Source organism: Myxocyprinus asiaticus, chromosome 40 (assembly GCF_019703515.2).
Source record: "Myxocyprinus asiaticus isolate MX2 ecotype Aquarium Trade chromosome 40, UBuf_Myxa_2, whole genome shotgun sequence".
Classification (NCBI taxonomy): Eukaryota; Metazoa; Chordata; class Actinopteri; order Cypriniformes; family Catostomidae; genus Myxocyprinus; species Myxocyprinus asiaticus.
In genome coordinates this window covers 27740592-27763123 of record NC_059383.1, presented here as the reverse complement: position 1 = coordinate 27763123, position 22532 = coordinate 27740592, and the positions used below count along the sequence as shown (strand labels likewise).

Sequence of the window (22532 nt, the reverse complement as noted above, 5' to 3'; positions counted from 1 at the left end):
TGTCTGCGGTTTAAGTAATACCCTTTTGCTTTTCTAGCACTATTGCTTGGTGGATTTGTAAACACAGGGAGCAAAGCCAAAACCACAAGAGCCCTCCATTTGATAAGAGCCACATAATGATTTTCAAATGGGAATTTGCCCTCCAGATCATTTGAGGAGCCACTTTCGTCTGGTTGTACACCCGTAGTATGTTACATATTACGTTAACGTGTGGTCCTTGTTATTTATTTTATTTATTTATTTATTTATTTTTGCTGACTACTACTTCTTTTTATTTTAGATATGATAACTTAAGACTGTGTATTCCAGTGCTGGTTTTCAAAGTGTGTGCTGTCAGTTAGTTAGAACTATTAAATAGTTACAGTTATTTATATATGTTAAATATTAGACAAGGAGATTTATTTCACCTAATTTATCTTTTGCAGGTCTGCTTCTAGCTTTGAACACTGTGTCTTAACCAGATTCAAAACAAGTCATATCTCATCCATGGTAATCTTTTTTGTCCTAACCTGCTTAAACTTGCAATAAAATATTTAATCAGTGCTTTGCTGGTTATCTACATCCACATTGAAATCTAATTGGCCCAAAATCCTATTCCACATACACCGATCAGCCACAGCATTAAAACCACCTGCCTAATATTGTGTAGGTCCCCCTCGTGCTGCCAAAACAGCGCCAACCCACATCTCAGAATAGCATTCTGAGATTATATTCTTCTCGCCACAATTGTACAGTGTGGTTATCTGAGTTACCGTAGACTTTGTCAGTTCAAACCATTCTGGCCATTCTCTGCTGACCTCTCTAATCAACAAGGCATTTCCATCCGCAGAACTGCCGCTCACTGGATGTTTTTTTTGTTTTTGGCACCATTCTGAGTAAATCCTAGAGACTGTTGTTTGTGAAAATCCCAGGAGATCAGCAGTTACAGAAATACTTAAACCAGCCTGTCTGGCACCAACAATCATCCATGCTATTATCTAATCAGTCAATCATGTGGCAGCAATGCAGTGCATAAAATTATGCATATACGGGCCAGGAACTTCAGTTAATGTTCACATCAACCATCAGAATGAGGAAAAAAAAAATTATTTCAGTGATTTGGACCGTGGCATGATAGTTGGTGCCAGATGGGCTGGTTTGAGTATTTCTGTAACTGCTGATCTCCTGGGATTTTCACACACAACAGTCTCTACAATTTACTCAGAATGGTGGCAAAAACAAAAAACATCCAGTGAGCGGCAGTTCTGCGGATGGAAATGCCTTGTTGATGAGAGTGGTCAGCAGAGAATGGCCAGACTGGTTCGAACTGAAAAAGTCTACGATAACTCAGATAACCACTCTGTACAATTGTGGTGAGAAGAATAGCATCTCTGAATGCTATTCTGAGATGCGGGTTGGCGTTGGTTTGGTGGCACGAGGGGGACCTACACATTATAGGCAGGTGGTTTTAATGTTGTGGCTGATTGGTGTATATATATTGAAATTAATATATATGAAATGATATATTAAACATCAAATACTGTACATTCTCGTCAACTGTGATACCCCCCCCCCATCCCACACAGCTATCCTTGATTTTTTGAGAGCACAAAAAAATTACTGAATGCTGATGCCGATAACTTTAAGGTGCAAATAGTGCAAATTGTGGCAGATATTATTTGCACCCCAACCCTGGTGCAAAAAGTGTCAGATACTATTTCCACCCATATTTAAATACTAACATACAGGATGGGCATCACTACAGTGTGTTTATTGTGTTTATTTAGAGTCCCACAGACACACTACATTAACCTCTAACCCTAACCTTACTTCAGAAAAAAATAATCTTGGTTTTACTACAGTAACCATGGTTTCACCATGTTTTTATTTTTTATTTTTATTTTTTTTATTTATTTTTTATTTATAGTAACCACAAAAAAAATAAAAAATAACCATGGTTACTATATTACCACCATATTACTGTACTAACACCATAGTTAATTGCAATAAAACTATGGTTTCTGCCAAAAAACATGGTTACTACAATATTAGTAATACAGTAATGTAATCTACAAACAAGCGATGATGAGTGCGATCGTCAGACATCTCCTCCGGTTAAAACCCTTCTCTGTACCGACATTCACCGTGACCAAATCAATGCGATGAAATCAACATTTATATTAATTTGTATCTATTATTTAGTATTAAAGGAAATATTAAGAGTGGAAACAGGAAATCTGAAAAAAGTGTGGGATAAAATGCAGATTTGAACCACGGTCGCTAGGACGACACTACACATTTCCACAGCATTTTACACCCCACGACACTGCAGCAACACCTAGTGTTTAGTTTTTCGTATATTTCTGTGGTTCCACCAGACTATTGAGGTGAAAATAGCTGCATTGTGTGGCAGATGCTATTTACCCCCATAGAGACATTCTGTAACTTTAAAGGCGCAGTCACATTTTTCCATTGCATGGCAAAATTTCGTAGGGGGAGCAAATGTTTTGTGGGCAAATGTTAAGCGAGTGTGAAATTCATGAATTCGCCTGTCAAAGTTTAGCAATCTTAAACCCTACGTAAAACTAATTGACATGACTGTGTTTCGACGTGCAAAGGTAAATGCCTTAAAATCACCTGGCCAATATGTTGGTTATCACAAGTCAGGCCACAATGGTACTCATAAAATGCGGTTGCAAATGGAATTATGCAGCGCTGGTTAATTTTAATAGACCATCTCCTCCCTAGCTTTCTGTTGTGTTCTTTTTTTCTCTTCTTCATCTTTGACAGCGTGACCCTTTTGTACTGGCAGATTCAGTTCGCAGTAGAGGTGGGAAAGCTGATGGTCAGAGTGCAGGGTTTGTTACAGAATCCATTTGCTCTTCTTACTTTTTGTTTGATCCTCGGTATAGGAAGCAAAGTGGATAAGTGGGGTGAGCTTTTATCCTGCTTGATAAAATGGCATTTTGCAGTCTGTCCTTGACCTGTGAGTGAACCTTCGCCTAAACGTGCAAAAAAAAAAAAAAAAAAAAACAGAGGGATGAGTGGTAAATAGGACAGTGTTAGAAGAAAAGAAGCTTTGTCCCTTGCCCCGGGCTCATCCCTGGTATGTACTTCCTGTATTTCTCAGTGTCCAATGGCTTTGTGTTCATATTTCTGTGAGTAAATTCTGTTTGGCAATTGTCAACAGCTTGTTTTGATAGATGGTAACAATAAAGGGCACTTTACATAGTGTGCAATAGGCAGAAAGCTTTTCATGTGATCTTGCCGTCTTTTCCATACACATGAAAGGAGGTGTGGAACATGCTACTGTAAGCACAATGATGCCTGAATTAATTTGTTTAATGTAAATATTGTATTCCATGTTGCATGTAAATAATGGCTAATAAAGCTAACAAAATTAGCGAAGTGGCGTTTATTTCTCCATAAAATGTATCTGTAAAATAGGTTAACCATGAAAAGAACTTAAAATTAATGTGATTGGTAGGCAGACATTCTGAGCTCAGGAAAGTCAGCAACGTGAGTATGGCTTAATTCGGAATGGCATACTTTCATACAAGTCTTACTATTTTTGCTGTATATGGATATTGTTTTCCCCAATGTTGTTCTTTGACCACTTACTTTAAACATTTAATTTACTTCTGATATCCATTTTCCCTCTGAGCACTCACAATACTCACTCAAGTCTTTCACACCCTCTCCTGTCTTCAGACAGAAGCACATTTACTACATCCTTTCATGCTGAGGAGATGGACTAGGTCTTTGGGGCAGAGCCACAGACATTTGGTTCACGGCCCAAGTCCCCCTCCCCGGTGCTGCAGGACTGACTCTGGAAAATCCCTGCTTAACACGCTGCAGCTGGAATCATCTGTGAGGATTCAGCTCAAACTCTATTGCCAACATGTTCGTCACCATGTCAGCTAACTTCCCACATGGACATGAATGATGACATCACTCAGCAGTTTATGTGAAACAGATGCCTGTGTTTGTGATTATGTTTGCTATTTTGTTTGTTGTTTCTTGGATTCATTCATTTTGGTCTAGTTCGCTAAAATGTTGGAAGCAGACTTAAATGGTTAAGATAAAATTAATTTATACATTAATTTATACTTTAAATTAATACAATCAAATTAATACATTTAATTTCAAATTATGGCTGCACAATTAATCAGAAAAAATAAACATGATTACAATTACAGCTGTAGCAATTAATTGCGAAAAGTGTAATTTACAGCCTTCCATTTAGGTTTACTCCTATTGCATTTTTTGTCCTTTGTGTGCATGAATGCAATGACAAATGAGAGGCATTTAAATTAGTCTAAAGGCATATCACTAATGCTCACTTTATGTGTATAATTTATTCAAAATTTGAAGAACATTTTTGTTTTTCATGCAGTTAAAATAATGAAGCGATTCAGGAACACAGTTCTCAGCTTGTTGGATGTGTAGCCTACATGAAGAAATTGACATGCATTTGCCCCACACAAAACAAGTATTTTAACGTCAATTTTATTAATCAAAATGAGTAATCGCAATTACAATATCAAGGGAAATAATTGACAATTATGATTTTCATCATAAGCGTGCAGCCCCTTTTCAAGTTGTTTACAACTGACTAGTTTAAGCCATTTATTATGTCTGAGCTGTGATCTGGCAGTTAGTGTGCATGCTCTACACATGTCAAGCATTACTTTTCTCTACTGTCCTTCCAAATAAAAAAAGTGTCAAAGTAAAAATAAAGTTAATTTATGATGGAGTTTTTTTTTATTAATATTACTATTAACTGTAAGTTCCTTCAGTTATACCATGCTGTGAAAAAGTATTTGCCCCCTTCCTGATTTTTTTTATTTTTGAGTATTTTTCACACTAAAATGTTTTAGATCTTCAAATGAGATATAACATAAAACAAAGACAACCTGAGTAAACACAAAATACAGTTTTCAAATATATATTTTGGTAACATTTTATTTTAGGGATCAGAAATTAGACAGTAATTAATGACTAATAATTTGACTTGCAAGGGACTACTTACAGACTTCTTTGGAATTATAAGTTTAAATTTATAAATAAATTTATTAGGCCTTTGTTCATTGATTTCTTACCCTTGCCTAATAGCCCCTTTACATTTGTTTTTTCCTAACAATTAACTTATAAGTTAAAAACAAAGGATACCAATAGCTAGTAAGGTGCAAAATGCATCCTTTATAGGTTCGCATTACACAATGTGAATGTGCAACTTATAAGAATAAAATAAATATAGAAGGCAGAGACATTTGATGCTTAGTGTAAATAGCAACTGAATGCATCCTCTTTACACTAAGGGCAAATAGTGTTAGATGCTATTTGCACCCCTAATTAAATACTGCCATACAGTGTAAGGGTATCACTGCAGCATGTATATTGTGTTTTTTTTTACAAACACCCTACACCAACCCCTACCCCTAACCCTAACCTACACACATTCACACAGAGTAATGAGAACCTATAAAGAATGTATTTTATATCATACTAGCTATTGATATGTTTTGTTTTTAGCTAAAAAAAAATTAATTGTTATGACAAAAGCAAATATAAAGGGGCTATAAAGCAAGAATAAGAAATCAGCCAATAAAGGCTTAATAAATATTTATAATGCCAAGCAAGTCCATCACTAATCACTTAAATTGTAATTATTAGTCATGAATTACTGTCTAATTTCTGATCCCTAAACTGAAGTGTCACCATTTTTTTTTATTTTTTTTATTTATTTTTTTTTTTTATTTTTTTTATTGAAGCAAAAAAAATTATCCAGCACCATGTGAAAAACTCACTGCTCCCTTAAACTTAATAGCTGGTTGTGCCAAATTTAGCACCAACAGCTGCAACCAAACACTTCCGATAACTGGAGATCAGCCTTTCACAATGCTGTGGTGGAATTTTGTCCCACTCTTCTTTGCAGAACTGTTTTAGTTCAGCCATATTGGAGGGTTTTCGAGCATGAACTGCCTGTTTAAGGTCCTGTCACCGCATCTCAATCGGGTTCAAGTTAGGACTTTGACTAGGCCACTCCAAAACTTTTAATTTTGCTTCTTTTGAGCCATTCAGAGGTTCTATGCTTTGGATCATTGTCTTGCTGCATAATCCAGTTGCACTTGAGCTTTAACTCACAGACTGATGACCGGAGTTGTCCTTTAGGATTTTCTGGTAGAGAGCAGAATTCTTGTTTCCCTCAATTATTGCAATTCGCCCTGGCCCTGAAGCAGCAAAGCATCCCCACACCATCACACTTCCACCACCATGCTTGACCATAGGTATGATGTTCTTTTTTGTGGAATTCTGTGTTTGATTTACGCCAGATGTAACGGGACCCCTGTCTTCCAAACAGTTCCACTTTTGGCTCATTAGTCCACAGAACATTTTCCCAAAAGGTTTGAGGCTCATCAAGGTGTGTTTTGGCAAAATTCAAATGAGCATTAATGTTCTTCTGGGTTAGCAGTGGTTTTCGCCTCACCTCTCTTCCATGGATGGCATTTTTGGCCAGTGTCATTCTGACAGTAGTGTCATGAACAGTGACCTTTATTGATGCGAGAGAGGCCTGCAGTTCCATGGATGTTGTCCTTGGCTTTTTTGTGACTTCCTGGATGAGTTGGCGCTGTGCTCTTGGAGGAATTTTGGAAGGACGGCCACTTCTGGGAATTTTCACTACTGTGCCAAGTTTTCTCCATTTGGAGATAATGGCTCTCACTGTGGTTCTTTGGAGTCCCAGAGCCTTTGAAATAGCTTTATAACCCTACCCAGACTGATGTATTTCAATCACCTTTTTCCTCATAATTTCTGGAATTTCTTTCGACCTTGGCATAGTGTGCTACTGGGTGAGACCTTTTAGCCAACTTCATGCTGCTGAAAAAGTTCTGTTTAGGTGCTGATTTGATTGAACAGAGATGGCAGTAATCAGGCCTGGGTGTGTCTAGTCCAGCTGAAACCCATTATGAATGCAGTTTCATAGATTTGGGGATTTAGTAACTACAACTAGTAGCAAATACATTTTCACACAGGCCCAGTTGGTATTGGATAACGTTTTAGCTTCAATAAATAACATTATCATTTAAAAACTGTATTTTGTGTTTACTCAGATTGTCTTTGTTTTATGTTAGAATTTGTTTGAGTTTGAACAATTTAGTACGAGATATACACAAAAACAAAAGAAATATGGATGGGGGCAAATATGTTTTCACAGCACTGTATGAATGCATTAATATAATTTTATAGAGTTTAATTAATTTCAGTTTCAGTTACAATCCAATTACATAATTGTGATGCATATTAATGTATTCAATCGTGATATATATATTGTGATGTGCATCATATCGTGAGATATTTGACAATGCCTAGCCCTAATACTACCAGCTTAACAGAGCGAGTAGGTCCAAAATAGACGAATGCTAGAACTTAGTGTTGCTCACTGCCATCAGTTCACAGATTTCCTACCACTCAAATTTCCCTGCTTAAACCAAGGCACTTGACTCAAACTCTTATTTAGAGTGCTTAAGTGTGCAATATCACATTTAAACGTGTTTGTTTATATAGCTGTTTTCCCCCATCAGATTAATTTACAGTTATGTCAGTTACGCATAAGACTGTTTCAGACTAGCATGATACAACATTGATGTTTTCCATTGTGTGCATTCTGTTTTTGATGTGTGCAACCAAGGTGATGAGATGGCCTTCTCTTCACTTTTTGTCTAATTCGTCTTTTCTCCTCTTTTTTTGTCTTCTCGTCTCTTTACTTTTTGTCCCATTTCTTCTTGTCATTTCCCTTCTCATCTTGTCTCTTCACTTCTTGTCTCGTCTCATCAACACCAAGTTCTAGCATTCATCTATTTTGGACCTACTCGCTCTGTTAAGCTGGTAGTATTAGGGCTAGGCATTGCCAAATACTCTCATCTCTTTTCTTTCTTCTTGTCTCGTCTTTTTGTGTAATCTGGTCTCGTTTCATCTCTTCTCCTCTTCTTATCTCTTCTTGTCTCTTTCCATTTTGTTTATTTTCTCGTCTTTATCTCTTCACTTTTTGTCTCCTCTCTTCTCATCTTGTCTCTTTACTTTTCATCTTGTTTCATGTCTTTTCTCTCTTACCTCTTTACTTTTCATCTCTTCTAGACTCATCTCTTTATCTTGTCTTGTCTCTTCAATTTTTATCCCATCTCTTATCCTCTTTTCTCTTTTTTCTCTTCTCCTCTCCTCTATTCTCCTTTTGTCTCATCTCTTCTCTTTTGTTCTCTCCTTTCTTCTTGTCTTATCCTCTTTTGTTACAATTTTCTTTTCTCTTCTCTTTTTTCTCTCATTTTCTCTCATCACAGAAGTTGTCACACTGTATCTGCAATTGCATATGTTGGGTTGGCAGACAGGTGGATTTGCTATGTGTTTGTAAACACTGTAAACAGCTGATGCAGACAAAATACTGATCTATCTTCACCCCAGATAAATGAATTAAATGAGGATTCTGTTTTTGTCTCTTTCTTGCACTGTTGTTGTTTGTATGGACAGCACTGTGCCATTTTTCATAAGGTGTTGTGTGTCCTTACTCTGATCTGACACTCATACACACAAGGTACTGAGATGAGGGGGAAAAAAAATCAATATTATGAGAGAACAGAGCGAGAGGTTCTGACCTGACCTGAGGGGAGAGATGAAGAATGAGAGACAGAGCGATGAGACTGACAGACTAGAAGAATGAAGGCTTGCACTAGAAATCAAACGCCATCCAGTGTAGAAAAAGCCACAGCTTCGATGGATGAGTCATACATTGTTCCCGCAGGTTATGTTGCGTTGAAGCACCATGAATATTTTGGTACATTAGCAGATGTTAACAAAAGAGATGTTGATGAAACACAAGCAATAAGCAGCAGCCTTACACATAGACTAATTTAGCTATATTGATTTTTCAATCATATGTCCTTCTGGCTGGACTGGTGCTACTTGGATGCAGCCTCTGAGCAAGCCAGAGGATTGTTTTTAGAATATAAGATGCATTGTGGTCTATTATGATGTAATTAATCAGGTGCTGAGTGTTAGCACGACATCACTTGTTTAGAAAATTGGTCAGATATACACAGACCTTGTTTTCTGCTGATTTGAGGATCTGCTAAATGAATGTAAACATGGTAAATTGTGATAAACCAAAGTCCCTGTAAGGCATGTCAGGTCCCACCCTGTCTACACTGGACACTAGTAATGTCGTACTGCGCCATCACGCCACAACGGCTTGAGGCTGTCTATACTGGACGTCACGCGCAGGCACTATTCCTGCCAACAAGACAAATAAATGCTTTAGAACATTCATTTGTCTTGTTGGCAGGAATAGTGCCTGCTCGTGCAGCACAAAATGGCCATTTACTGTTGCTGTGGCGTGACTTGCGCATCCAGTGTAGACAGCGTCATTGATTATAATGGGAGTGATTTGCTTTTGTTGCGCTGCCCGTGTCTGGTGTAGACATGGTGTCACTCTGCAGTCATTTCCTATCAACCTGAATGGAAAAAGAACAAAATCTCCAAAATTGTTGGTCGAAATTCTGTTCATATAACATATTTCAAATCAGCAATAAAATCTGACAACAGTGATATAATAAATTGTGCTATTTTAGCTCAAATCTACCACTATTTTTCCAGCTGTTCATAATAATGTGCTTTTGCATTCTTGAGTAAAAAACAGCCAATGTCTCTATCAAAAAGTTAAATGGCTCTATGAACTGTAAGGAGAGAAATTCATTCCTGCAGCCACCATATTGATCTTTGTGATGCCTCTATCAAAATGGTGTTCTTTTAACTGTAAGCCAAGATGTCAAGTACAATGGCGATATTTAGCTTTTTGATTTCTTCCGTTAATATAATCCTCTTACAATGGTTAAATAGAGCTCAGACTTCACTCTCATTAGTATCTAAAATCACAATCATATTTGCTAAAAGATGTAATAAACACATACTCAAGGGGCAGGAGACCAATAGAGCTTTGTAAATGACAGGCGTTTCAATTCTGCAGAAATGTGCAGAGCTTTCGGTGGAGTTCTGTGATTGCAGATTCCCAGTGGGCCTGGGTAAATGAATTATGGAGTTAATTTTGTATATTTTGGCTCATAAATAAATGTTATGTGTCATAGGTGCCACCAAAGGCTGGGCGAACGTGCATAGATGGCATGAAAACATTTTTGACTACAATCTTCAGTATATCTCCATTACTTAAGCTCACAACCTGTAGAATCAGGAGTATGAAATATGTGCCTACAGAGTCTATAAGTGTCCAATAGAGTCTCTTCACACCTGTATTGTGATCCCAAAAGCTAAACATACTCACATCTGCACTCAGTGTTTTGCGCTGGCTCAGGAAAAGCTAGTGTCACCGTAGCAGCTGGCAAGGCAAGCGGAAAACCCACCCATAAGCATGTAATGAGGTGACACAGCACCATCTTCACTTTTGCATATGCATGTGTGTATTAGTGTTTTCCTATTTCTGTTTGTTTTTGTGTGTGACTCTTCTTTCTACATTACACTCCTGAGGCCCTTTAGCACACCATCTGGAAGCATCTAGAACAGCCACCATTGAGCCTTCTCACATGTGACTCATGACTGGCATTAAATCAGTGTGAATACCGCATGCGTTTAACCCTGTTACTCTGTACTAATTAAGCTGGGGGAGAGGGGGGTTAACAGATCTGTGAAAAGCATTTCACGTCTGTGATTTCACTGGGGTGTTTCATGCCACATGTCCCTTAATGTCGTCATTAGCATGGTAGAGTGATCCGTGTGTGCACACAAGCTGTGGCACCAAGGCCCAAACATAAAACGAGACAAAAACACAAGACACTTTACTCTGTCCCATGCTTTTATTAATGGTGTTGCAAATATCACTCTTACTATTGTTCATTCTTAGGATTAGGGATTTGAACAAGCCTTCGGTAAGCAACTTTGTCCTGCAACTTCTGTCCAGATTATGTGGCTTGTTGAGAAGGGGTGTGTTATTACTTTTGTCAGCAATCAGACTTACACTGATCCCACATACTTACACGCACCGAGCACTTTATTAGGAACACTATGGTCCTAATAAAGTGCCCAACGTGGTCTTCTGCTGTTGTAGCCCATCCGCATCAAGGTTCGACGTGTTGTGCATTCTGAGATGCTATTCTGCTCACTACAGTTGTACACTTCTTAACACTGAGTGGTTAACTGAGTTACTGTAGCCTTTCTGTCAGCTCGAGCTAGTCTGGCCATTCTCCGTTGACCTCTGTCATCAACAAGACGTTTCCATCCACAGAACTGCCACTCTATGGATGTTTTTTTATTTATTTTTTTATTATTATTTTTTTTTGGAACCATTCTGAGTAAACTCTAGAGACTGTGGGAAAATCCCAGGAGATTAAAAGTTACACCAGCCCGTCTGACATCATCAATCATGTCACGGTCGAAATCACTGAGATCAAATTTCCCCCCATTCTGAGGGTTGATGTGAGTATTAAATGAAGCTACTAACCCGTATCTGCATAATTGCATGCACTGCACTGCTGCCATACATTTGGCTGATTGTGTACAGGTGTTCCTAATAAAGTGCTCGGTGAGTGTACATTGAAGGAGCAATCCAAGCTGTAGGGACTAGAATTTCATTAAGACTAGGGCTCTTTTGACCACCCAAAAACCCTTACACTGTGGCGGCGAGTTTTGCGTGGGCAAGCAGCACCATTCACTTTCTTTCGAAAATGAAAAACAAATCAAAATAAATTGAGATCTATTAGTTCTTGTAATTTTACAAGAGTGCCATATAAATGTAAAGTTTTATGTTGCTAACTCGAATTTTCTCTTGTTCTTACAGGTGATCTCGGCACTGTCCAGAATCTCCCACCACAGCATTGCACAGATCAAAGGCATCAGGTAATTCACGTCCTCCACACACGCTGATTGTGTTGCCTTTCAGTCCTGGTGTGTACGCACAAGTTGTAAGGGAGCTTTTACAGCACTCTCTCAGGTTCCACCTTTTATGTGGCTCCATTCGGAGGGCCTGGAAGGGAAAAACATTTGGCACAAACAACAACAGCATATGTGCGAAACCTGAAGGCCAGCTCTAGCCGAGCCTCTGTAAAGTGTGTGGTTCTCACTCCCTTCAGGTGTTTTAGCAGGGGGAAACCTGCCTCCATGCTTTATAGGCAACTGGGATCACTTCCTATCTCATTATTTGCCCAGTCTGCGCTCCCATCCGCCCCGCTTCGCAAATAAAGCCCTTTTTCCAACGGGGTAATGAGCTGATGGAGCTGCCCATTAGGACTTTTGCCAGCATGGGTGGCGAGGGGATGGGTCTGCCATTAACCAGCTCAGCGTTAACAACTGAGAAGTGCCTAAATCACTTCCTGTCCTCACCGGGGATGCTGCTGCAAAGGGATGGCCAAGATACTGGCTGTTTATTTGTCACAAGTCAGGACCCAGTCATTCTAATGGAAAAATAAACAATTTGTCGCTATTTTAAGGCCTTTATGGAAACGGCAGTGGGGATGAATTGAAACTAAAATGCAAGGCTTTAAAAGTTGTCTAAAGTAATTAGAGGAAAGATCTGTAGATGGAACCTGGCAGCAAATGCACTCACTGTGACTAATGCAAGTCAAATTTGCACCCTGAGAAGGTCTTCTGTACCAAATGTTTTAAGGGTATTTAGCAGAAGCTGGTTTTGGGAGTTTGTATAAATTCTTTCCAAGTACAGAATGCAATGAAAGGTGGCTTTGTTTTCATTGATTCCGTGGTGTGTGTCACAGCATTTAGAGGAAATCAGCATGGAACTTTAGCGGTTGTGGCGGTTGTACAGGCTGTGTCCCAGCCTGACCTGATTTTCTTTATAAAGCCCTTTATTTTAGGCTGTCATTTGTGGTGTGTTTTACAGTTTTGTGGCTTAAAATGAATTTGGCTCTCTGTTGACCCTCTTGTTTTATTTCCTCTTCCGGCATTATGCACAGTGAGAACACACCCTTTTTGATTTGTTTAAATCAGGTTTAAAACTGCACGCGGACATTTTCCTGACAGCTCAAAATTTAGCCATGTTCTGTCACGCAAAATGTAAAACAATATTCACACAACAGGATTGTAGGGTTAATTTTTGCACCAGTGCTTTGCGTGGTTCGGTTTTATTGTTTTATTAAAGAAGGACCCAAGGACAAGGGCACCAGCGCAGACATCCCCCATTGCGTTCCTCCACTTCGATTTCATCTTTTTGACCTTTGACCCCTGGTACACAGTTTAGATTCACTCAGTTAGATTGGTTAATCGTTATTCCGAATGCCTGTTAATTAGCCATCAAAAGGCACTGAGTGCTGTTTCACGAAGGGACACTGTTACATTACACAAACATTTCTTATCTGCAGCAGCCTCTGTTACTGTGGCTGTGTTTTTTCAGCTGTGACCATGCTCTCTTCCTCTGAGCTTTGCTGCCCACACAAACTGAAATATGTTACTCATGGATTTATTGTTCAAATGTAGCTTGTTTGCTATTGCATGTGTAAACAGTTTGAAGTCACGCACACCTTTCATTAAAAACCACTGCTTTTACATATGGAGGTCCTGCTTTAATAATAAGGTCTTTCACGTGCACAGAGCAGCAGGAACAAGAAGGGCAAAGTGTAAGTATTCATCATTTTTTCACTGCCATGACTTCTCTGTAGTGCAGCACCTGTTATGTGCTCTCTGATTTCCCATTTCTCTGCATGTTACTGTATCTATCTTAGTCATCTCTAATGAAGGGGTCTCTCTGAACATCAACTCGTCTGCTTAGATTGTAGTTCCTGTCAGACTGGTTGTCACGTGCTGATAGTGGTTTGTTACACACATGAGGTCAATTCAACCTCCTTTTTATTATAGAGACATATGTGGTATGTCTGCTGCATTTTTTCAGTACAAAAATGTTTATATCATTACTCTTATTCTTATTCTTCTTATTATTACTTATTATTAGTGTGCTTTAACAAATTATCTCTCTCTCTTTCTTTTGCTCTCTCTCTCTCTTTTGCTCTGTCTCATTGTATTATTCATGTTTATGCCACTGGTCAGTTGAATGCTTGATTCTGATTGGTTGACAGATGTTTTAAGGTGTGCAATTATTTTTCAGTTATGAAGTAGTTCCAGGTTTTGACTGCATAACGTTCCCAAAGCACTTCGCCAAATTATTTCAGTTATTTCAAACAGCAGTACAGGCTACCACAGCAAAATAACCAATTGAAACAAAGACACTGGCTAAGTACATTGCATAAGAATGACAAACAATGTCTTTAAAATCCAAAACCAGTGATTTTGTGCTCTCTCTCTCTCTCTCTCTCTCTCTCTCTCTCTCTCTCTCTCTCTCTCTCTCTCTCTCTCTCTCTCTCACTCACACTCACACTCACACACATACATACGTACACACAGACAAACATAGAGACTTGAGTCGCGACTGAAAAACAGAGCCTTGATGTAAAGACTTGATTAATTCAACACTTTCTATATTATCCGGAAAACAAAAACTTTATATCTGTGGAAATCACTCTTGTGCTTCCCCTCCTCCTCTCTTTTGCTCTCACACATGGACACACACACATGAGAAATAAACAGAGCCTCCATTTCAGCACACCCCTGCGACTCATTCAACAGTCCTCGTTAATTATTCTTTACACAATGTAACACTGTACGCTTTAAACATGCTAGCTACTTCCATTTACACAACGGCCATTCATGCAGAGAGCCAGACTACATGCTTCAAGCATGCACAATTCACTTAGACCCTTATGCTCATACAAGCTGACTTCAATACATTATGGATGCACACACACTTTGCTTACATTGCATGTAAGATGCACAGTGTCATGTCTTGTACACAGACAGGCATAGCAAAAGATTGACAGAAAGCATAATGCACATGAAAGATTCTTAGTGTTTGATAGAAGTTGGAGATTACGGAGCAGATTCAGGCTGTTATTAAGCATTAGCTAATCTGCAGCATCCCTGTGCCAGCCAGCTCTCTGCTATATTGATTCCTGTGGTGATGGACACGTCTCCTCTGTGCAATGTGAAAGTGCTTTAACTCACTCAGTGCTATTAGGACCAGTCTCTGTCGGGATCTGAGAGAGAACCAGAGTTACCACCTCCGGTAAAGCCGCACACATTTACACACATGGATGTTTTTGGCTGTTGCATTGCAACTTTAAAAAAAAAAAGACCTTGCAACATGAGCATTACATTTTTAAGGCTGTGCCATGTATTAAAAATGTTAAAAACTTGTCTGAAGTATCCTGCATTCTGTTCTATTCTGCTGCACTCTGTCTGGCAGTTTTTGAGTACAAGAGCATGTCCTATGTGAATGACCCCCCTAAGAAACTCGTCTGATCGGGGTTATATGAACCCTAAAACAGCCTGATTATTCAGAGCTTCTTTAAGATCAGTCAATCAACAAATTGTTCAGTCAACCCACCGACTTGTCGATTTTGAAAATATATAGATTTGCACAGCCCTACTGCTGGTGGAGTGGTCAGATAGATGCTCTTCTCTGATCACCCTGCTGGAGATGTTCCAGTATGATCCGGTCAGGATAAGGTTCTCTGGGCTGCTTCAGACATGGGGGGATTACTCTTCTGCTGCTTTTTAAGATCAATATTCTCACAACTTTTGCTTGCATTTTTTCTCAGATGCTGAGAAATCATGGCCAATACTATTGGGAGAAAAGCAATGTGAGATAATCTGTGAACCACAGTTAAAAAGAACTGGAGAGAGAAAATGACAAACAGGAAGTTTGAAAATACAACCTACACACTGGTTCACACTAGGGATGGGCATTTTGGTCATTTTGTCTACTCGAGTACTCGGACTAATCACTCGAGTACTTGAGGGGCAATGACATGTACATAACTGTATATATAATAATATATATTCCAATGTATCGTCTGTTCATTATTATAGGCTGTTATAAAATAATCTGTTACAAAATGTACAAAAGATTGCATAATCAAAACATAATGCATCATATTTTGTCATTATTTGAAGATTCGCTGCCCAACTCAATGTAAGTGTGCACAATGTGCATCTGTCTGTTCTTCCTTCAGGTTACCGTAGCAATCTTAGTAAACGTGCACCAGTTTTTTTTAGTGACTGTCTGAACTGTCTATTTTCATACCGCTGTTGGATTAACAGGAGATGCCATAACATCACATTTTTAATATGCGTGTTATGTTGAAGTTCAGTTTTGAAGACGCTGCATTCTGTTCCATTTAGCTGCACTCTTTCTAGCTGTTTGAAACACTTGCCTGCTGTATATGCGTACATGTAAATCCGGCATTATGCACTCTGTGTGTGTGTGTGTGTGTGTCCAAGTGTTCTCTCCTGTGGTGAAAGCACCTCCATGAAGTCAGCACCCCATATAATTAAATCATTACCAAATCTATACCATTCGTTTTTGCTATGTTTGTGCTGATTTGTGCTGCAAAAATTAACATTTGTGCTGGTTCTGTGTTTGAGATATTAGACATTTTTTTGGCTGTGTGACATCTCTTTCCACCCCATGCTCGATTTGTGCCGGTTTGTGCCATTAAAAGAAACACTGTAACTATTTCCCTTCCTTAGATTTAGCAAGAAACTTTTTTGGGAGCAGTGCCGTCACTCTCCACCCCACGTTGTGTAAAACGCTCCGAATCGGTGCTGTTCGTTTGTGCTTGATTTGTGCCAATTAGTCAGACCTTTGGCACCCAGGCCTGAATCAGTGTGACAAGGAGGTGGGCGTGGCCGGGCCGTGATGGAGCACGGCGGGCGCTGAATCAGTGCGAAAGCAAGATAAAGGGCAGCCGGAGACGCCGGTTCGAGAGAGAGAGAGAGAGATGGCCACGCCCTTCTCCTCGTCACAATCTTGTTTTTGTTTTTTTATTTTCTTTTTATTAGTTTTTAAGTCCAATTGAAAACAACCTGGAGAGACAACAGCACAATTCACACAGCTTGTCTCGCACTCACACACAACCACGCACACGAACACACAAACAGCAAGATGGAAGCTAGAATGCAGAGAATTGACCTTTTGTCAAGGTTAATTTTTGTTATATTGACGTGGTACTCACCCTGACCTGGGCCCAAATAATTGGCAATATCTTTGTCACCACTAATTATTAAAAATTACATTAAAAAGTGCTTTCAAAATATGTTTAAAATTCCTTGTGATGGTTCTACTTCGTATAGATTGTGTAGGTGTGTGTATCTATGTATAGTTGTATAGATTGTTTCAACATGAATGATGAGGCTTTAACTAGTTTTGTGATCACACTGCAGCACACTTATAAATCTTGTAGAACCTAATAGAAAATAAATCAGTTTTACATTTTCTTTTTTCTGTTTTTCTCTGGACATCATTCATTCATTCCTTTGAGCACACTACTCTACGTCTCAAATGTTTCAATATTCTTCACTATCGCTCTCAGAAGAAAGGCAAATATCTGTTTCTGTGAGATAAAAACCCAGGGATATGGTTTGCTTGGACATAAATTAAATTGGAAAGAGACTGATGTGTCTGCCAAATCCAATTAAAGCTTGTGTTGGCCTGATGTATTTCAGGCTGTAATCACTGAGGGATGGGACTAGCTTTCATCTTATTCTGATTTCTAATGATCAGGTTTGTCATTGTAAGTTGTCTTAAACTCAAGACAGCATTCGTATGTGGGTGGTTGTAAACATACATGGATACATATGCTAGTGAACGTTCTTATGTGCAAGTGTGTGCACAGAGGAAAATGTTATTGTTCAGAGAGTGCTCTTTAATAGGTCAGGAGACTTAAAAGCGTTTTCAATTATGTTTTTATTTAAAAATCTTTTTTTTCAGATGTTTCTACCAAAAATCCTTGAGGGAAATCAAAATGGACTAAAATGAGACAATTGCTGACATATAAAAAGAGTATATAGCGATGAAATTAATATGCATAGTGTAACTTGATCATTTGGTCTTGGATTGTTTGAGTGCATAATAAAATCTCTGATTTATGATAGCAAACTTTGGTACATTGTAAAGATCTTTAGAGAAGACACATTTGAGATTATACTTAAATGAAATATAACTATGAAAACACAACCTCTGAGCACTAAAGTTTTCCCCACATGGTCTCATGAAAAGTTGTAATAATAGTACGAGATTGCAAAATCGTAAGAAATTATTGGAGTTGGCTCATGTAAAAATGTACACCCTTAACTCCTATAGAGAAAAATACACAAACCAATGAACAATGTTATAAAATTTTTTCCTAAGTTTATCCCCAAACCTAAACCTAACCACAAAGTCTTACTGCTTACCCAAACCCAAACTATTTATTTAATTTAATCGCAGCCTTTGCTTAGATTTTTTTTTTCTTCTTCAATGAATCGTTCAGCCCTAGTAGGAGCCAAGTCTTATGATTTTCATGATCATCTTATTCAAATTATTATTCGAGTTGTCATAAGACTATGTTGGTTTTCCTCTAGGAAAGAAGTAATACACAGTAAAAAGACATTAAAAAGTGGAATTTTGTTCAGTCTCTGATCAGTCTCTAAGCATATATTGATTTATAATAGCTAGTATATACAGTATGAGGATTAGACTCAGATAAGTATCCCACTCTGTTACAGCAGATCTAGAAAAGTGTGTTAAAGGGTAAATGTAAATATATATATATATATATATATATATATATATATATATATATATATATATATATATATATATATATATAAATAATTTTTTATTTTTTTTTTGGATCCTAACAGAATTATTCAAACTAGATACACTTGTCTGTAAATGTATGTGCATAAATAGAGGGATATTTTACTCAAACTATATGGATTCTGTTAAAGTCTCAGAACACTCACAAATGCTGGAAAAACCCACTGAGATTCGGTAACTGCGGAACCTGCAAGTTTACTTTTTCGTTGAAATCGAAAACAGACAGGACATTTTTTGTGTTTAATTCACTTGATTAATTAGCATGACATTTGTGAGCCGGTTTAACCTGCCATTATTAGAAAAGCTTCTGCAGCAGATGAGGTGGAAGTCTTTTTGAACCGTGATGTTTAATTAGTGATTTACTTGATGAAGCCTTGTAAGGAGGCTAATTATTTTGCTATCAGCAATTATGCCGTCATGCAATACAACATCCATGTGTTATGCATTAAAGATGCTAATATTCACTCATCACACAGCCTTGTTTTTCTAGTAATACATCTGCGTGTTTCAGATCTGAGTGGCAGACACCATGGCGATGGGAACATTTATTCGTTCAACCCCAAAGACATATTGCATCCATTTGGAGGTTGTTTTTCCAGCTACGATGAATCTGATGCACCGTAACGAGAAAATGAATGATGCGACCATCACCATTGAACGCAATGGTACAGTTAAGGTTGTCATGCTGAGGTTTCTGAAATCTTTTTACCTCTGATTGCAAGAGAGACTCTTTATGAGGATCCTTAGGTGGTCCTCTGGGCACACACTTGAAAGCAGCCCCCGCAGTAAAACATACCATTCTATCAGTGTCTATTTTTATATTTGATGTGTATGTACGTTGATTTGACGTATATACAGCCATAAGGTCTGTGCCTGTCTACAGGGATTGAGTGGCAGCAGCTTTAATGTTATAGCTAATGGTGTGGCACTCTGTTAGCTGTCAGAGAGATTCTCTCTCTCTCTCTCTCTCTCTCTCTCTCTCTCTCTCTCTCTCTCTCTCTCGTCTGTCCATCAGAAGCAATAGCAGGCTGGCTCCTTGAGTGTTGTGTTGTTGCGTGAAGGTGTGAGGTGACAGACTGGTCAACTTGTCAGGGTGTATGTGTGTTAGTTAGGCTGTTATTGTGTGGGTGTGGATGTCCAATGTAATCATTGATTAAGAAGGGAGTACTCTCTCTCTCTGACCTAGAAAAAAAAAAAAGAGTGACAGTTTGCTTAGATCATGTGGTAAAGTCATGTAGTAAAATGACTCAAGGTCAGAGCCTTTCATAACCTATAGCTCTCTATCTCTTTCCCTCTCTCTCCTTTTCTCCTTCCATCACTGTTGTTCGACAGCTCCGTAGAGACAGAAATTGAGTAGTTATGATTGAAGAGATGGCTCTCTGTCAGTATGAGGATTAACTAGATTGTACATTTTCTGAAGAAAATGTGAGTGGTGTTTGCCATTGCAAAAAGTCACCGCCATAATGCAAGGGTATTGTGAGTAGATTTTAGCACATTGCTATGCATTTGCTAGTGTGTTCAGGGTGGTGGTTAGATGGTTACTTACTGGCCCAAGTTAAAAGAGCCCATCCCGAAGACTCTATGATATTTTCATCCCAAGTTACAACCAATACAACCACCAATACAATATTCAGGATAGTGGTTAGTAATATAGGGTTTTCAATAACTGGTTGTTTAACTTTTACATTTGAGAAAAAAAGGTACTGGTGCATCCCTACTTCATATTAGTTGTCTTTACTAGGGATTGGGGCTGTGAATCGCTTAAAAAATTTCAACTAATTAATCACACATTTTTCTGTGATTAATCGTGATTAACCACAGTTACATTATGATACATGATACTTTACAAAAAACATTTTAAAATAATCATAAATATATTTACTTTATACTTTGTTTCAAAGAACTTGCAAATAATTGGTTAGTCATCATTTATTTTGATTATTTAAATATGAACATTTATTTTTATTTATTTTTTTTATTTATTTTTTTTGCAGATAGAGTTAATTAGACACATTTTTAGAGGTATTAATCTTTTATACAATTAAATGTATACATGCCATAAAATTAGTGGACATGTTGTAATTACAATTTGGCAAAATCATCTGCTGTTTTCCAATTGGATTTTTTTTTAATAATAAGATCAAATGATTTGATTTATATCAGACTTTATTGGCAAGAGAAATGTAAGTGTACGTTGCCAATTCATTATTAGACACTATACATACAGATATAAAACATATTGAATGCTGAAGTTTAACTTGCTGAAGTTTAATTTCTCAAAAATATTATTTTCTCTGGCTGCCCTTCAGTCTCTACAAGTATACCTGGCAGTAGCTTATTGAATGCTCAGGTCCAACTCAGTCTCTACCCGGCACACGCTGGGTCTCTCTCGGGCAGTTACGCTTTTGAAACGGGTTCATATGAAAGTCAGTTTTCGACAATGTGAAGAGATGCATTATCGTACTATTGTATTGTATCGTGAGGCTCCTGCATTGTATCTTGAAATTTATGTATCATTATATGCCTAGTATTTAACTACTATGTACTTAAGCATTTAATACAATGTACTTGTGTACATATATGTTGTTGCATTGTACATACACAAGTACCTGCATTTATCTGTATTTACACTGTTAACCTTACTCCTAACCATAAATCTAACCCTAACCCAATCCTTACCCTAACCCTAACCCTACTCCTAAACCTGCCCACACCTCAGCCTCAGTAGCAGCAAGTGTGAATCTTTAGAGAATTTTGCAGAACAACATGTAGTTTCACAAGAAATACATTGAATTGTATGTATTTTAATGTTAGTACATAGTAGTTAAAGACAACTTATATAAAGTGTGACCATTCTTTTAAACTTGACAGAGTGTCTCAAAAATGTTGTGCTCCTAGATAAGATGCTGAAAAAGCAGCAAGATGTGACACAGCGGTCAACGTCAGTCTAGCACATGTTTACATAGACAAACAATGGAAAAACAGCATACAAAAACACATTTGGTGTAAACGGCCCCTTATAATAGTAAAAGCACACCTCAATGAGCAGCATGACTTGAGGCATCATTCATTTCTAGTGAGAAGAGTTGTGCTCTGAAGAATAATTCTTAGGTTTAGGAGATAAGTATGAGCAGTTATAATAATGGTGATGCTTGATATATATACATAATTTTTTTTTTTTTTTTTTTTTTTTTTTTTTTTTAAAGCAGAAAACCTTGTTTTCTGGAGGTAGGCCATCAAAAAAGCCTGTGAATTGCTGCATTTCTTAGCTGAAAAATGTGGAAAATTAAGTGCATATAAAGCTAATTTAATTTAATTTCATACAACAGCAGAAGTACCCACGTTAAGAATAGGCTCTTTTCAATTACAGTGTTAAGAGCTCCATAAAATGAAGGCAACACACATGAGCAGTGTTTTGTGTTTGGTTGAAAAACTGCATTATTCAAACACATGAATCAGTTCTATTAAATGTTGTGACTTTGAGTACCCTACACACACTAAAGTGAAAGTGACAAGCCTTGCCTATAAATCATTTTATTTTCTGAGACTCATGTTTTTTGCATGCTGCCCAGCACCTTTTGCCCCACATAATGTGTGAGGTTTGATGAGATCTCTGGAGGAAAAGCCTCCAATCGAATAATTGATCAGTCCTCCATTTGCTGCTTTCTAATTGGCCAGTGAATTTTTCGTGAGCCCTGGATTTAAAGCCCTATTGGGTCCGCTCTCTGAGGAAATGAGAGTTTAACATGCAGTTATTGAGGAAAGGGCTGAAGTGTATGTGTTTTGGTGTTCCTGTCAAACTGCAAGAGCCTGTGTCATTCAGTCTTGCCACAACCTTTTCACTGTGTCTGCA

At 38.0% G+C, this 22532-nt stretch overlaps 1 protein-coding gene across 3 annotated transcripts in view; it reads left to right on the top strand.

The window, feature by feature from the left end:
* LOC127431080 (guanine nucleotide exchange factor VAV2-like) overlaps positions 1–22532 on the top strand; it is a 306871-nt gene that overhangs the window by 204578 nt on the left and 79761 nt on the right. For all 3 annotated transcript variants that reach the window (XM_051681326.1, XM_051681325.1, XM_051681324.1), the window contains exon 3: positions 11816–11874. In XM_051681326.1, coding sequence (XP_051537286.1) covers positions 11816–11874 — 59 coding nt within the window. The remainder of the gene's footprint in view (positions 1–11815; positions 11875–22532) is intronic.